This window comes from Erythrolamprus reginae, chromosome 3, assembly GCF_031021105.1.
Source record: "Erythrolamprus reginae isolate rEryReg1 chromosome 3, rEryReg1.hap1, whole genome shotgun sequence".
Classification (NCBI taxonomy): domain Eukaryota; kingdom Metazoa; phylum Chordata; class Lepidosauria; order Squamata; family Dipsadidae; genus Erythrolamprus; species Erythrolamprus reginae.
Genome location: NC_091952.1, coordinates 63,936,036 through 63,954,415, shown reverse-complemented (window position 1 = coordinate 63,954,415; position 18,380 = coordinate 63,936,036). Strand labels below are relative to the sequence as shown.

Sequence of the window (18,380 nt, the reverse complement as noted above, 5' to 3'; positions counted from 1 at the left end):
ATTCAAACTTTTTATCTATAATGATGATATAACTTTCTTATGCTGATTATCACGTGTATTTTTAAACAATAATTCATTGGACTGCCAAGGTTTAAATTTGAAAAGGGAAAGCAGGGAGAAACCACATGATCCAGCTGCCTATTGTATTTCTTACAATATGAAACTCCCTCATCCTTTCTTTATATTCCTTGTGGGTGGATAAGCAAGGGAGCATGAGACAAACTAATCCAAAATAATGATTTTAATATGCTTGATGCTTTTGTATGTTAAAGTTGAAGTATTTATACAGAACACAAGCTTCTGGTGCTTGGTTTTCTTGAATCTTGATTTAGATTCCAGGAGTTCTTGTGAAGATGTTGTCAAGAAGTCTGGCAGTGCATTTGTTACCACTAAAACATTTTTCTAGTGTATTTCAAAGACTCTGTGGAGCTCTATTGCATTCTTACCTCCCACCCCTTCACCATGACTAAGTGTTGCTAGAGAGAATTACACTCAACCATTACACAGATGGCAAAAAAAATGACACTTAACTTGCACTGTCTTTTTAATTGTATTTTTAGATGGATTTGAACTGAAGCCAAGGACGTCTTGAAGAACTGCTTTCCTTCATCCTGAGAACAGATCCATCATGGCAGCGGGTGTAGCAGCATGGCTTCCTTTTGCCAGGGCAGCGGCCATAGGTTGGATGCCGGTGGCCAACTGTCCCATGCCACTAGCCCCATCAGAAAAAAATAAGCGCCAAGATGAGCTAATCATTCTCAATGTGAGTGGCCGGCGTTTCCAGACGTGGAGGACTACATTGGAGAGATACCCTGATACTCTACTTGGCAGCACAGAAAAAGAGTTCTTCTTTAACGAAGACACCAAGGAATACTTTTTTGACCGCGATCCTGATGTCTTTAGGTGTATCTTAAACTTTTATAGAACTGGTAAGCTACACTATCCAAGATATGAGTGTATCTCTGCTTATGATGAGGAGCTTGCTTTCTATGGGATCCTGCCTGATATCATCGGGGACTGCTGTTATGAAGAGTACAAAGATAGAAAGCGGGAAAATGCTGAGCGATTGATGGATGATGCAGATTCTGAGAATAAGCAAGATTCTATGCCAGCCCTGAGCTTCCGGCAGACCATGTGGCGAGCCTTTGAGAACCCTCATACTAGCACCTTAGCCTTAGTCTTTTATTACGTCACAGGCTTCTTTATTGCTGTTTCTGTGATCACCAATGTAGTGGAGACTGTGCCATGTGGCTCAATATCCGGCAACAGAGAACAGCCATGTGGGGATAGGTATGAAATGGCTTTTTTCTGCTTGGACACAGCTTGTGTTATGATTTTCACAGTTGAATACCTGATGCGACTTTTTGCAGCTCCCAGCCGGTACCGGTTCATCAGGAGTGTGATGAGTATCATCGATGTGGTGGCCATCATGCCCTACTACATAGGTTTGGTGATGACTGGCAATGAGGATGTCAGTGGAGCCTTTGTGACTCTGAGGGTTTTCAGGGTATTCAGGATTTTCAAGTTCTCCCGTCATTCCCAAGGCTTACGAATCTTGGGGTACACACTGAAGAGCTGTGCCTCTGAGCTTGGTTTTCTTCTCTTTTCACTCACGATGGCAATTATTATCTTTGCTACTGTGATGTTTTATGCAGAGAAAGGATCCTCAGCCAGCAAATTCACTAGCATTCCAGCATCATTTTGGTATACTATTGTCACCATGACAACTCTTGGGTAAGTACTATATTTTTCCTTCTGGAGCAAAGAAAAAGGTTACTGATTGGTGGAGTTTCAGAATTTTCTGTGGTAGCTGATCTTCTACCCCTCCCAGAGCATACATCAAAGATATTTCTTTTGATTGTTCTACCATGTACATTAATTACAACAAATCACTGATTCATATTTTCAGTTAGAAAAGGACAGAGTTTATAGCATGAGAGGATAGGCCAAAATGTTTTGGGAAATCAGTTTTGGAACCTTCCTGTTCTCATTTTGGATAAGAGCGGTCTGTACAAATAGTTTCTTTTGTTTTAAATAATACTTTTCTTGCATGGGATTATTGAAATCTTTTTTTACACTGCTTTTGACAAAAGGTGAAATGGTGATTAATTAAAACTGGAATCAAAAGAATATGGTCTAATTCAACTGGAAAAGAGAACCGCCACAAACCAAATGTTTAGAAAGCAAATAAAAGTGTACATTTGCATTCTTCAAAATCAAGTATTTCATTTTAAAGGGCTTGAGCCACTCTCAAAAATGTCAGCTTCAGAGAGTTATTTGATTCTTTCATATTTCAAACAAAGGGCATACTCATGCTTTTAGGATTTCTTCCCTCAATTTGTTTTCTGATCAGCACAGGAACTGATTTAAGAAATAAAATATAAAAACTCAGATAGGGAGGAATGTAAAAGACAAGTAGTAAACCATTACCCTTACCTGTTAGCGGTGTCATGGATATTTGTTTCAGTTTTATTGTTGCTGGCAATTCATGGCTAGCATTTTTCATATTTTAACAATCTCTTGGAGAAAGAGCAGGACAGATAATATTTATAAACTGAATTTATAAGAAAGAGCAAAACATGTGGTTCTTTCAGCCTTAATTGTTCCTTAGCTTCTGATTAAATCCAAACAGATACTGGTAGTATTACAGCATGATATGCATAGTACAGGAATTACAAAACATTAAACTCACCAATTCTAATGATGAAATCACATCCTTATATACCTAAATTATTTGGACTGGTGTAAACATCTGCAATTTGTATTACAAATGAGGGGCATGTAACTCATTTCAACTATCTTTGTACATCATAGGGACCAGTTGAAATTTCAGTTTTTGCAACTTTAAGAAGGAATGAGATTAAACCTTAGCTGCTTTAATCTCTGCAAATAATATCAGGATTTGTATATCGGCAAACAAATGATATAAAAAAAATTAAAAATTTTCTATCTGTTTGTAAGATTGTATGGCTCCAGATTTTTAAACATACTTCAACAATTGCTTTTCCTATGTTTGATCATCAAACACCGGGTAAGATTCTTCTTATATTAAGGGTATTCACTGTGTGCAAAGAAACTTGAACTTTATAAGCTGAAATGATTAAATATAATTTATCTACTAAAAGGGCAACCAATTATACTTTAGAGGAATGAAAATATTTGGAAAACACAGAAATGTGAAAATTGAACATTTGGAACTTCACTCAAATAAATCTCATTTTGTTTTGTTTAAAAATGATTCAAAAGCTTGCTGTGTAAAAGTAATCACTTTGGGCACCTGGGATTTAAAATACGTGCTAGAATTTATTTCCATTGCATTTTGGCTTCTTTTGCAAGAATACGTTAAAAATTATAAGTTTCAATTATTTGCAAGAGGGCAATAAAAACAGATGTAAAACTCAAAATTGCATAAACTTTCAAATGTTACTTTCAATAGAAAAAATATAGTACTGTATTTTAAAGGACAATGTTGTGTTTTAGGATAGTGTAAAATGATTGTAAAAGTTAATAATATTATGTAAATATATAGATTTTACACATGGCAATTGAAAATTCTTAACAAATTTAAAGATGAAGAAAGCATTTGGGATATCTGTGATAAACATAATATGGCACCATATGTTTTATATGAAGCTGTGCATTTTAAAACTTTGTGTAGCTCATTTAAGCTTCATAGAATACAAAAATGATGCCAGGCTACATAGCTCCTATTCATAGTACCATACTTAAAATAAGATTTAAGGTTGCTGACAAACATGTTTGGAAAGGGGGAAAAAACTTGTATTGCTGGATACCTTTTTATTTATTTATTTATTTATTTATTTATTTATTTATTTATTCATTCTTTGTCCAATATACAATACATATGAGAGAGAATACACATTAGGTAATATATATAAGGATAGGAAGTAAAAAAGAAGAGAAGTGGATAGGAAGAGAATATAAATAGAGGAGAGAATATATAAGATAAAAGGGGTAAGGAAAGAGAATTGGACAGGGGATGATAGGCATATCAGTGCACTTATGTACGCCCCTTACTGGCCTCTGAGGAATCTGGAGAGGTCAATCGTGGAGAGTTTAATGGAGAAGTGTAGGGGATTGGGGGTTGACACTATTGAGTCCGGTAATGAGTTCAATGAGTACTTTATGAGCTTCAATGTTTGTTTCCAGACATTTAATTCACCAACTAGGTAACATCAGAGAGCAAATCAGTGCTATTGAGTGCCTGGTTTGCTTTTTGTTTACATAGAGTAACTTGCCCTTCCAGTGTTGATGGGGTGCCATTTTCTCCTTGGTCACATTATTGTTTTCTGCTTGTTTGTCTGATATTAATCCTTGCTTATCTGAGTATTGACTACTGTAAAGGATGTGTTCTGGTCTTTTTGTTCCCTTCTTAGATTTTTTAAAATAAAATTTGCCTGCATATTTTTAATGAAACAACAACCAGTTTAAGAGAGCACCATGGGCTCTATAGTTCAATTTTACAGCTACAACTATTATTTTCTACTGAGATTTCTATTGTTTCCCTTTTTCAGTGGAAAGCAAGACAGGAAATGAAATGTATCTAAGTTGTCCAAATATACAGGGAATGATTCCATGATACCATTAATTCTGTGTTTAGCTAACTGAAATACTCTCAGACATAAAGCACCTTTCCTTTTTGCACATAATGATAGTCCAGAGTGAGTCTTCTTGAGCACTCTAAAGTGTTCTTCGACAAGGTTAATCATATAAATTATAGCAGTGGTGTTAAGCTCACTGAGCAGGCTAAAAAATGGCAGAGACTAAAATAGGATATTTAACATTTAAGGCTGATCATTTTAAGCTTTTTTGCAAACTACTGTCTTCCAACAGAGATTAATGCATGTACCTACATGTATTATTTGTCTGGAGTGATTTTTAAATGGAAGAATTTGCTGAAGCATCAGCTGTACAGTCTGCATTTCTGAAAAATCTTAAAGACCTTTTTGTACCATAAAGGTCTCTTTGTACGATAAGGTCAAAACACCATATAATAATACATGGAGGGCAAACCTCTTTACTTTTTTCACTTTACATTTCACCTTTTCTGTTAATATGTCATTACTTGCCCTTTCTCCTAGAAGCTGTTCAAGTTATGTGTTCCTGTTGATTTTTGAGAAAGTACCATGTTGTCTTGTAAGATTTGTAAAGGGCAACTCTACACCATGATGGTTGCTATGGCATTTCTGAACTTCCAAAGGAATTAGTATGGCATTTTCTATTTTGGATTTATTTCAAAGATAAAATGGAAACATTTGTCTTTGCCTTTAAAGTCCACGGAGAGGGGCGGCATACAAATCCAATAAATAAATAAATAAATAAATGAATGAATGAATGAATAACTAACTAACTAACTAACTAAATAAATAAATAAATAAATAAATAAACAAACAAACAAACAAACAAACAAACAAACAAACAAACAAACATTGGTGCATTTGGACTTTCAATACTTAATATATATATACGATCATCATCAAAAATTGAAATCAATTTAGAACATAAGAACATAAGAACATATTTCCCTTGATTTGTCCTCACTTTCTTACCTATGAGCTTTAGGGAGTGCCCCCTTGTCCTAGTATTGTGTGATAGAGAAAATATTTTTTCTCTATCCACCTCTTCTATCCCATGTATTATTTTATACACTTTGATCAAGTCACCCCTTAAATGCCATATTTCAAGGCTGAAGAGACCAAGGCGTTGCAACCTGGTATCATAAGGGAGGTGCCCCATTTCCTTTATCATTCTTGTTGCCCTTTTTTGCACCTTTTCCAGTTCCATTATATCCTTCTTGAGGTGTGGTGACCAGAACTGTGCACAGTACTCCAAGTGTGGTCTCACCATCGATTTGTACAGAGGAAATACAACACTTACTGAATTATTTTCGATTCCCTTCCTAATCATGCTAAGCATGGAATTTGCTTTTTTTACTGTCCACCAAAACCCCAAGATCCCTTTCTTGGGTTGTCTCAAAAAGTTTGGTCCCCATCAGTTGGTAGGTATAATAGGGGTTCTTTGCATAACTTTGCACTTGTTTAGGTTAAATGCATTTACCACTTTTTTGCCCACTCGCTCAATATCGAGAGATCCTTCTGGAGCTCCCGACAATCAGTTTCACTTTTCACTACCTGGAACAATTTAGTGTTCTCAGCAAACTTTGCTACCTCGCTATTTACTTCTACATCCAGATCATTAATAAATAAATTAAAAAGTAAAGGTCCCAAAACTGAACGTTGTGGTACACCACTTCTCACTTCTTTCCATCCAGAGAATTGTCCATTTATTGCCACCATTTGTTGAAATTCTTGTAATAATCCTCTGTTTTAATCAGAAATGGACTTTGATTCATAATTTCCATCACTTTTTAGGTATGAGATATTTGAATCTCACTAGCATCTGAATGGAGCATTTTTGCAAATCAGCTACATCTAATATTAGGAAGATTACAGTCCAAAATTTATTTTAAATTGTGTACACTCAGGATTTTACTTCACCAGTAAAACAAAGGAAAGAAGCAAACCAAAAATCTGCAACCACCAACGTACTGCTATTAGAACATCTGAATAAAAGGGTATTGTAAATTAAATACCAGGCCAAGATCATGCATAATATAACAAAGGTATGAAGACATGTAGGATTTTTTTAAAAAAAAATTAGATTTCTCAGAAAACATCTCTGCCTCCTCTTCTGCTCCTAGCTAATTTATGGAAATAGAGTTGGGAAAGAATCATGATTTTCTTTGTTTCTATTCCATCCTCTAGATCCTGTTTGCCACAATAATGCAGAGTATGAATGTGTACCGTAACTCTTAAAACTGGACAGTAGGACACATTTCCCACACATTCCTTGTTTGCAGTAATGGGCAGCCAAAAAGTTTACTGCCACACTGTGAGTGTGGCTTGATGGTCACGTGATTGGATAGGAGTGGCTTAACGGCCATGTGACCAGGTGGAAGTGGCTTGAAATATCATCATCGTTCAAGTGAACTGTTAAGTCCTTGACTTACAACCTCACCAGTGTCGCTCTCTGGGGTGACAATTTGCTTACGTTTCCCACGCTCTCTTTCCTGGATCACTCAGGCTGGGTAGCTAGGTGAACGGATGCCAATCAGCTGTTGAGAAAAGATGGGGGAGGAAATGGCCCCCCTGCAACTCCTGCCGGTGCTGGTCTCCCTGCCACTTTCCGAGGAAGAGGAGGAGGATGGGATGGTCAGCTGGAGCACACAGCTTTATTTATGTTGTGAGCCACCCCATATCCTCAGAGAGGGGCAGCTTACAAATCCAATAAATAAATAAATAAATTTCCACTGGTGGAACTGCGTTCCACCCCAATCTCCCTGCTTATGTGGAATAAAATTGAAAGTGACTTCAATTCCATACAGACTCACTTTGCAGGAAAGTATCATGTATAAATTTATTCATAAAATCTGCTACAAATTGATCCTGATTAGCATTACATAGAATGCATTAAAATTCTATATTGTATATCTTTTATGATTTCTCATGATTTCTACCCACTGATGCCAGGGTTGGTAAGGTCCAGATTCCTTTGATCAAAAAGTGTTACCTAGTAGGACCTAGGAAATTCAACTTTATGTTAGGGTGTCTGCCCTCTATCATAAGTTTCCCCATGAGATTTGGTTGACTTCTACCCTGATGACATTCCAGAAGGCTTTATTGGGCTACGGCAGCTGGAGCCACTTGCTATATGTCCTTGTTTTTTTCCTTTTCTAGTTTTTGTTGTTGTTGCATATTATTTTGTTCTTATTTATTTGCATTCTGATCATTGCATTGTGAGCAATATAGACATATTCTGGAGTTGGGACGATGTAAAATAAGATAACATAAAGATATCTTTAAAGTAAATATCCCATCAATGGACCATTTCATCCTAAAGATCTCTCCTCGTTTTATAGGATTATGCCATGATATTTTTCAAAACCTTTAAGCTGAGTCATCCTTATTTCAATTAAATTATTCTGATTGATTAATCCATCTATTTATTAAATTTATATGCTACTCATTTCACTATCCAAAGTCACTCTGATCAACTAATATTTCAACTTCTGTTTCAAAACATTTTATCTACAAGAGCTCACTCATTCTAAATGTATGGATAAATCAGAGAAAGGGACTTTCAAATGGTAACTTTAGATTGCAATTACTTTTCTGCACTTAATTTTTGCACTTAGTCCTTCAAATGAAATACACCACAGAGTAGTATCTTAAATCCAGAAAGATGAGAGGAGGCTTTCACTTACCAGTTAGGTAGTAGAGATTAAAGCAGCAAAAACTCAGGCAATACTTTCTATCCTGAGAGAAGATTAAGATAATCAATCTGTCAATCATATTTAGCTAGGCGTACCTTCAAAATGGCTAATGTATGGGATATATCTTATATTTATTTTCAAAACCAGTTTTGTATTTTGCATTTGCATTTTTTCCCTGCTTTTTACTCCAGACCCAATTTTCAGGAATCATGGTTGTCAGCATACTGACCAAAACCATGGTAGAACGTAACTATTGTAAACCTGTGCTGGAATATCATCAAAATATGAAAACAAACAAGAGTTGTAGATCAGATCTAGTCTTTGCTAGAGCTTGCTGCCCACTTTCCTGGAAACTCTGGTTGGTGACCATATCAATGGGTTGAAAGGTTAATTGAAGTTTCATACAGTAAATAGCACTCTTCTTATTCTATCATTCTTCTGCTGAATTTCCACAGTTCTTGTCTTATGTCTAAGTATATTACCCATGTAGTATGCCTATATTATTTATCCTTCTCATCTGTTTTACTGCCTACTCTAATGGTATTATTATTATTATTATTATTATTATTATTATTATTATTATCATTATTATGATTTTTATTACTTTGTTTTGCATATACACTGAGAATTTATGCAATGGAGACAAATTCCTTGTGTGTCCAATGTATTCTACCCTGTTGTTGTTATCTTCTGTTCTGTTCTGCTCTCTTCTGCTCTGCTCTGCTCCGCTATGCTACACTCATGCCATGCCAAGCCAAGCCAAGCCAGGCCAGGCCAGGCCATGCTATACTATTTCTATTCTTTTCTTCAGTCTAAGATGTTATTTTGTTTGACTGAATAGTTGCACATGTTATTATACTACAAAACACATTTTATTTAATTATTTATAATGGTTATAAACAACTTTATAAAATGACTATAAACTTTGTAATGAAGATTTTTTTCCCTCCTACAGAACCTCAACTTACACTGTTCCTAGAGAATAGACTAAATGCTGCTTTCCAAGTTATCGGGCAGTCTCTTTCTGCCCAGGCAAACTTACACAATGGGCTTCTGATGCCATTTTGGCAAGAGCCTATTTGTAATTAGATTATATTTGCTATTCTCTGTCTGTGGTACATTGCCAAAACATCCAGCCTTATTCGCTAGCGGATTGCAAAATCGGTTTGTACCTTGCCCAGTTTGTGATATGGCACTTTGCATCTGAATAATTCCCTGACTTTTATAAACAGTTCAAAATTATTGGCTCAGTTACACTTTCCTGCCCAATTAGCATTTTTGAAATGATTTTGGACCACTCAAATTTATGTGTGCTTTAAATAAGAGAGTGTTGGTTTATTTTATGCATCAAAGAATTCAATCTAAATAATTGAATCATTGCACTTGTTCTTGTTAGTAAATGAGATTGATTTATAAATAATTGGGGATATGTAGGTGAACTTTTATTACGTTAAGTTTACTGAGACAGAAAAAAAGTTTGCTAAAATATAAGCAAGCCAAAGCAGTAATTGAATATTTGCACATGCTTTAATCCAGACCTGGGCAAGATGCAGCCCGAGGGCCGGATGCGCCCGTGCACTGTCTGTGACCGGCCTGCGGAGGTCGGTCCAACTTTTCTAAATAAGAACTGGGTGTTCAAGATATAATATATAATATATAATTATATATATAATATATAATATAATATATAATTATAATTTATAATTATAATATAACTAACTCAGTTCTACCCAATAATACACAGTATTGGATAGAACTGAGTTAATTATATTAGTCCGGCCCTCTAAAACCATCCCAATTTCTCATGCGGCCCTATGGCAAAATTAATTGCCGACCCCTGCTTTAATCCCTAATCCTTGACCTTCTTCTTTTTTTCAAAAAAAAAAAAATTGGTAAGAAATTTAGTTTAGTTTTGTTATTTTGCTTAATGGAGTTCTTTTAGGATTTTTCAACTAAAAGGAATAACAATTTGGGGCAAGGTCCATGAATTGTGTTCACTACAGTGGTAAGATTGTTTACTTGAAAATAAGTCTGAGTTTAAAGTTATATATCACAGACTAAATAGGTATAAGAATGACAAATGCTGATGACAATAGCATCTACCCCTAATAACTGGAATAAAATAAACTCTTTGCTAACCTTCAAGAAGTTGAAAGCACTAGAGGAACAGATACAAAATGTTGACCTTGTGAAATGTTTTGAGGTTACAGTTGCCAAAATATAAGAGAGAAACGAATGATACTAAAGCAGTAATCTTTGCACATCTGTCTTTAAAAAACAAAAGTCAAAGCCACAATTGGTTTTGGACAGCAAATTTTATTCTAAATGCATTATTAATGAATCCTAAATGCAACATTTTTTATTTATAAAGGGCTTGACATGCCATTGAAGTAGACTGCTCGTACTCTCATTTGACAAATGAGAAAAAGAGCCGGCAATTAGTGATGTGATTTATCAAGCCTTACCAATTCCTGACTGTGAAAGGATCTGAATGTAGGTTAGACCAGTGCTTCTCATTCTTGGCAACTTGAAGATATGTGGTCTTCCAACTTCAGAATTCTTCAGCCAAGACTATCCATCTCAAAGTTGCCAAGTTTGAAAAACACTGAGGCCAAAGTGCATTATATTTTTGAAATACCTCCATTTAAAAAGAAATATTTCATTTCAGATTGTAAACATTAAAAACAAGTTTAAAATATACATACATACATACATACATACATACATACATACATACATACATACATACATACTCCTGAGGATTAAGGTACAAAGGTACAAAGACGAATGCACATTTTGTGAATTTCATTTAAGTTTAAAGAGCCCTTACTCATAGATGCAGCTATTGTATGCATAAGAGTTCACATTTTCACTTTCAGTTAATTTTCCTTGGAGGGGGCATGTAGTCTTACAACTTCCATCATCCTTTAAATTGTTATAATGGCTAAGGTTAATAAGACTTAAAGGACATCTACATCTGAAAAGTTTTCTCTAGAGACTAGGGAATAAGGTAGCTTGGAAATAAGAAGTATATGTATTTTCTTCTGGGCTCAGTTTCTAGTGATTCTGAAGAGTCATTTCTCTGTTTGGGTCTTATTGTTTTTTCAATACTTTGAAAATTTTGAAATAATAATCTATACTACACCAGCATAAACCAATCCACCCCCCAAGATTTGATAATTACCTATTTATAATATCACATGTATTCACGCTTTGTATTTACCGGTAGTATACTTTTAGAGATATTTTGGAAACAGTGAGTGTGTCAATAATCAGAGTGACAATTAATGGATTTAAAACAGATCACTCAAAGAAAAGAATCTAACTATATTCTAGAGTGCTATACTGCAGGCCACTGAAGCTGATTGTAAATCTGAAGGTCAGCAGTTCAAATCTCATCACCGGCTCAAGGTTGACTCAGCCTTCCATCCTTCCAAGGTGGGTAAAATGAGGACCTGGATTGTGGGGGCAATAATGCTGGCTCTGTTTAAAAAGTGCTATTGCTATCGTGTTGTAAGCCGCCCTGAGTCTAAGGAGAAGGGCGGCATAAAAATCAAATAAATAAATAAATATAAATAAAATAAAATGAATCCATCATGAGGACTCAGATCCAAGTCAATCAGTTCATTGAAGCAAATAAGTCAACTGACAAGGCAATTCTACCTCTACTTTCAGATTAACATTACAGCTTTGGAGAAATCCAAAACTCTGTCAAATTCCTTCTATTCTTTCACAAATATAGAATAGAACTTTTTTTTAGTTTTTATAGAAAAAATAGAATATATTTTTCTCCCATTATAATAAGGGAGAAAGTCCTTATTATAAGGACAAAAATAAATTCTTCATGTACTGTATTTTTTTTAATGTAGGGATGAGTTAAAACCCTCCCAGGATACCCCAGAGATAGTCTTAGAATAAGAAACTGGGGAAGGTAGGATGCCTAGCACTTTAATGCTTTTTGCTATGAAGATATTTGGTGGCTACTCAAAGACATCATGACAGTCAATAATACCTAAAATACTGAATTGCTCCAAATGGTTGCGGCTTCCCAACATAGAACATATTATGCACATGTACGTGCACATATTTGCAAATCAGTGGAAACGCCACATGACTCGTGGCCGTTTTCCAAAGAGTCCAAGGAAAGGAAGCAGCACCCATGGAATCAATCATGTCGTACAGAACTGAGCAGGGGTGGCAACGCAGTGGGGTAGCGAAAATGGAGCTCCATCCCAGAGCACCCAATTTGCACTGAAAGATGTTGGGAAAAAATGCAGGGCATCCTGCATAAGCCCCGCCCACAGTGTGGTAGTAAATATTTTGGTAGCCCTTCACTGGAACTGAGGCATGAATAGAAATAGAGCCTGCATGAATCTATGCAAATAAAATGATACTCTTTCTACATGTTTCCTAGTTCTGTTGTGTTTGTAAGTTTCTGATTTAACAGAGACTGTTTTTAATTTAGCATCATTTAAATTTTACTCAGGAGGTTTTGTAATGAAAGTGTTATTCTTGGGTGCATCCTTAATCAATCTGAATTACTGAAACGCTTCTTCAGAATTAATTTCAAATCAGCTGCTTGCTTCAAGCAGAGATAGTCTCTTCTGGAGGCTGGCAGCTTCTACCATCCTTCTGGGAAACATAATTATTTGTGTGTGTGTGAGAGAGAGAGAGAGAGAGAGTGTGCGTTTCCTCTGCCTAAAATTAGAGGTTTTTGATATATGCTCAGTACATTTATAGAATGTTTTTCTTCCAGAAGGATTTGCTCAATATTATCCAGGGAGTCCACAGTGGAATATGGGAATCAATCTTTGGGGAAAGGGTGATTTCTGGAAGGTAACCAGTTTTAAAATGGGGATAAGGGCAAGAGCAACTTGTGATGCAGTGATGCAAAAAATTAGAATTGCTAAATCTTTTCTGCTATGTCATTTTTATATCATAGGTATTTTTGTCTGTCTTATTTGCACAAAGCCCTTAGTTATTTACCGTTATACAATTATGTGCTTTACTATACTAAGCATTGGTTCTCCTTCTTATATACATCAGAGATGCTACTGGCTGTATTACTTACATAAAACAAATAAGAAAGTCAAACATATAATAAACAAATAAGCATTTTTTTAATTTCAATTTTCATATCATTGTGTTCAGAAATGTTCAAATTAGTATACTAGTGAAAAAAGTATTCAAAAAGACCATTCCAGTAGCTAGGACCAACAATTTTATACTCCAGGTCTCAAAGGACCCTGAGGGTAACAAGTGTAACTTTTTTTGCCCAGCAAAAACTAAACAACCTCCCCCCCCTCTGCAAAAAAACACCACCACCTTTAGAAAGAACCCCTCAAATGAGACAAAGTCATAGAATTTCAAGTTTCAGATATTCAGGGAAATTTTTTTACAGGGTCTTAAAAATCATTTGGGGTCTAAAAGGACCAAAGGGGAACATTGGGGTTAAGAGCTACATTAGGGGAATGTAGTAACAGTTTGCACTCTGGGTAAAGTAGTCCATGACATGTGACCTCATCTGTGTGTTCTTATTGGCCATTGAGCTATACCTAGGCAACTGGGTAATGGTGCCATGCTCTCCAACAGCCATTTTTCAAGTCTTAACAAGGGACCATGCACCTCCCAACAGCCAGCTTGTCTTCGGGTCTCTGCTGTGCATGTGTGGTGGCAGGCCTTTCCCAAGGGGCGAGTACAAGTGCACTAGAGTGCCTTCCGTCCCCTGTCCTATTACTCTCCTATATCTCCTATACCTTTCTTCTATTCCTATATCTCTTCTTCTATTCTTTCATTGTTTTGTTCTATTACTATATTTTCTTTTCTATTCTTTCTTAGATATATTTTACTATGAGTATCTTCTCTATAACCTTCATAATGTATTTCTCTATGTGTGTATATATATATATTATATTATATTATATTTATTGGATTTGTATGCCGCCCCTCTCCGCAGACTCAGGGCGGCTAACAACAATATATATATATATACCCACTAAAACCCTCATTGTGTATTGGACAAAATAAATAAATAAACTAAAATCTCAGCAAGTTCCATCGTCCCCAGGTGCCTCTCCATGACAGGAACGGAGGAGAAAGCTAGGACATGCTGGGAGGAAGAAATACAAAGATCTGGGACAGCATAGAAGGAAGGTGTGTGTGTGGAGTGCCGGGGTATGTGTGGAGAAATGCAAAGATAGGATTCAGCATGGAAGACTGGAATGGGGGAGAAAAGTAGCTCTGGGGGGTTGTGGAGAAATGCAAAAATATGTTTCAGCACAGAAGGCAGGAGGAAGCTAGGGGCATTGGGTGAGGTAGAGGAGTGCAGCTTCTACCAACTCTGTGAGCTGGAGGGTTAGCTTGCCTGGTGCACAAGTCTCTATGGTGGAAGAGCTGCCTGCTATGTCCCTCAAGTGCAGTTGTGGTTGGAGAGCACCGTACCCTGAAAGTGCAGCACGACCTCCTTTCATGCATTCTTGCCTTCCATGCCAAACCATATCTTTGCATTTCTACACTCCCCCAGCCCTCCTACCTTTCTCCTGCCTACCATGCTGAACCATGTGTTTGCATTTTTCCATCCCCAGCCCCCAGTGCTACCTTTCTCCTGCCTTCCTTGCTGAACCATATACAGTGTTCCCTCGATTTTCGCGGGGGATGCGTTCCGAGACCGCCCGTGAAAGTCGAATTTCCGCGAAGAAGAGATGCGGAAGTAAATACACTATTTTTGGCTATGAACAGTATCCCAAGCCTTCCCTTAACACTTTAAACCCCTAAATTACAATTTCCCATTCCCTTAGCAACCATTATTACTCACCATGTTTATTTATTAAAGTTTATTTAAAAAAATGTTTTTTAAAGGCAGATGAAAGTTTGGCAATGACATATGACATCATCGGGCGGGAAAAACCATGGTATGGGGGGGAAAACCCGCAAAGTATTTTTTAATTAAGATTTTTGAAAAACCGTAGTATAGACGTTCCGCGAAGTTCGAACCCGCGAAAATCGAGGGAACACTTTATTTGCATTTCTCCACAGCCACCCAGCACTACCTTTCTCCTGCCTTCCTACCTTACGTGCCAAACCATGCATGTGTCAGCATTCTAAACAGCATCTGAGAAATAAACCAAGTCCCAGTCCAATTCTCTCAATCAGATTTATTAACAGAACCATGTTAGCTACGCCACTGTCATTCCGATTCTGAATCCTTCCCAGAATCCCACCTAGGTTAAGGTTCATCTTACATCCCCCACACCCACAAGTTCATCAGGAGAGCCAGTCTGTCTGCAGGGGCTTATCAACTTCCTCTTCTCTTCAGTTGAGGCAGAACAAACAGTGGCCTTGGCTTGGAGAAAGGAATCTTTGGTTGTGTCTAGTAACTTTCCCCTCTGACTACTCACTACCCCTCTCATCCCCCCCTTGTGTTGTGTCAGCTTATTTAGGGGTAGTGATTTCTGACAGTCTCAAAATGGGTGAACAGTGCAGTCAGGCGGTAGGAAAAGCAAGCAGGATGCTTGGCTGCATAGCTAGAGGTATAACAAGCAGGAAGAGGGAGATTATGATCCCGCTATATAGAATGCTGGTGAGACCACATTTGGAATACTGTGTTCAGTTCTGGAGACATCACCTACAAAAAGATATTGACAAAATTGAACGGGTCCAAAGACGGGCTACAAGAATGGTGGAAGGTCTTAAGCATAAAACGTATCAGGAAAGACTTAATGAACTCAATCTGTATAGTCTGGAGGACAGAAGGAAAAGGGGGGACATGATCGAAACATTTAAATATATTAAAGGGTTAAATAAGGTCCAGGACAGAAGTGTTTTTAATAGGAAAGTGAACACATGGACAAGGGGACACAATCTGAAGTTAGTTGGGGGAAAGATCAAAAGCAACATGAGAAAATATTATTTTACTGAAAGAGTAGTAGATCCTTGGAACAAACTTCCAGCAGACATGGTAGATAAATCCACAGTAACTTAATTTAAACATGCCTGGGATAAACATATATCCATCCTAAGATAAAATACAGAAAATAGTATAAGGGCAGACTAGATGGACCATGAGGTCTTTTTCTGCCGTCAGACTTCTATGTTTCTATTACTGATAGTCAGGGCTTAAAGAGGGCAGAGGAACACACCAGTTTCCTTTTCATGGCAACTGTTTTAAGAGTGCTGGACGTGGGACAAGAGAGAGAGAAAACCTTTCGATTCCTTTGCATGTCTTTTCACTAAGTTTAAATGTGTGTCTCTGTTGGTGTGGTGGAGAGCAGAGCTCTTTCTGAAAGAGATACGACAATTGCTATGTATTTTCGTGGCAACACAAAAATTCAGGAAGAGCCAGTGAAGGGCTACCAAATTTTTTACTGCCACACTGTGGGCCCTGCATGTTCTTTCAACATCTTTCGATGCAAATTGGGTGCTCTGGGGTGAAGTTCCATTTTCGCTACCCCACTGCATTCCCCCCCCCCGGTCTGGGCAGCAGCCCACCCCTGGGAAGATCTCTGCTACACACATGAACACACATGCACACACATTCTCTCTCCCTCTCTCTCTCATACGTTTGCACTTTCTTAAAAGTGAAAAGTCATGCCCAGAGATCAAGAGGATTTCTTTCCAATTCTAGCTACGCTTTGGCATTTGCAACTGAGGGAGCCCAGCATTGCAGTTCTCCCTGCTTCAACCAGTAGCCTCTGCTTGTGTCAGAAAGCTGGTGGCCGGATGCGGGGAGGCTAATGATGAACGCAGGGTTGCATACTGCTTCTGGGCCAGTCTAGCCTGTGGGTGGGTGAGCAGGCAGCCCTTAGAAAAATGCTGCAGTGGGCGATCTTCCCGTCACAGGCTGGATGTGAATCCCAAGGCAGAGAGGAGGGCAAATGTGCAGCAGGCGTACTTAAGGCTCTGCAAAAAACAAGAGGTAGACTCAAAGGGCGCAGATGAAGACTGTTACAGTTTCTTGCCTCGCAGAAACAGAGATGGGCAGGAGACCCAAAAACACATAGTACTCTACCGTGTTTCCCCGAAAGTAAGACAGTGTCTTACTTTCTTTTTATCCCCAAAAGCCCCACTATGTCTTACTTTCGGGGTATGTCTTATATTGGAAAAAAATTGTCGAATTTTTTGTTTTAACCATAAAATTAACATTTAGATGCGGTGACGTATGGAGGGGGGGGCGGCGCGAAAGTGGGCAGGAGGCGGCGCTCATTAAGATCAGAGGGAGGCGGCAGACGCGGTGACGTATGGAGGGGGCGGCGCGGAAGTGGGCAGGAGGCGGCGCTCATTTGGATCAGACGGAGGCGGCAGACGCGGTGACGTATGGAGGGGGGCAGCGCGGAAGTGGGCAGGAGGCGGCGCTCATTAAGATCAGAGGGAGGTGGCGGACGCGGCGACGTATGGAGAGGGGGACGGTGCGGACGTGGGCAGGAGGCGGCGCGCAGCTAGATGAGAGGGAGGCGGCAATACCCCCGTGTTTCCCCGAAAGTAAGACATATGTCTTACTTTTGGGGTACGGCTTATATTAGCTGACCTCCCTGAAACCCCCGATACGTCTTACAATCGGGGGTGTCTTACTATCGGGGAAACAGGGTAGCACAGCAGTCTCCCAGGGGCTGCCTGCCTGCCCTGCCCTCCAACCTCGGGTCCCATCCCCTCACCCCATTTGTGGTACCAGGAAGCTTCAGGGAGGCTTGCCAGGCCCAAAATAGGGCAGGGGGCTATGGTGCACCTGCATGGGGGTCACATATGCATGCATGGGGGGTTGATTGGGGGAATTACATGGGTGTGGGCATGTGCAATCCCCATGTCCCCCCCCCCCCTATTTGCACACGACCACAAAATCATCACTGTACCTGGACTTTAAATTTTAGGTCTCTAAACCACATCCATCAAATTCAAATTGTTTTTTTTTTCTAATATGCAAAAATCAGGAGGTAGAACTTCAAATGTATTCCTGTTCAACCTTCACTTTTCCTTATAATTGCAAATTGAGATGTGAGTTCTTTCCTTGCAGTTGAAATGGATGATATCTTATTATTCACATATGACCCAGAAAACAACGGAAAGTACACAAATGATCTTTCCTTCTTTTAAT

General features: G+C 38.2%; 1 protein-coding gene across 2 annotated transcripts in view; it reads left to right on the top strand.

Annotated features, from left to right (window-relative positions):
* The first annotated feature begins 628 nt into the window (after positions 1-628).
* KCND3 (potassium voltage-gated channel subfamily D member 3) overlaps positions 629-18,380 on the top strand; it is a 343,593-nt gene continuing 325,841 nt past the window's right edge. For both annotated transcript variants that reach the window (XM_070745617.1, XM_070745616.1), the window contains exon 1: positions 629-1,734. In XM_070745617.1, coding sequence (XP_070601718.1) covers positions 629-1,734 — 1,106 coding nt within the window. The remainder of the gene's footprint in view (positions 1,735-18,380) is intronic.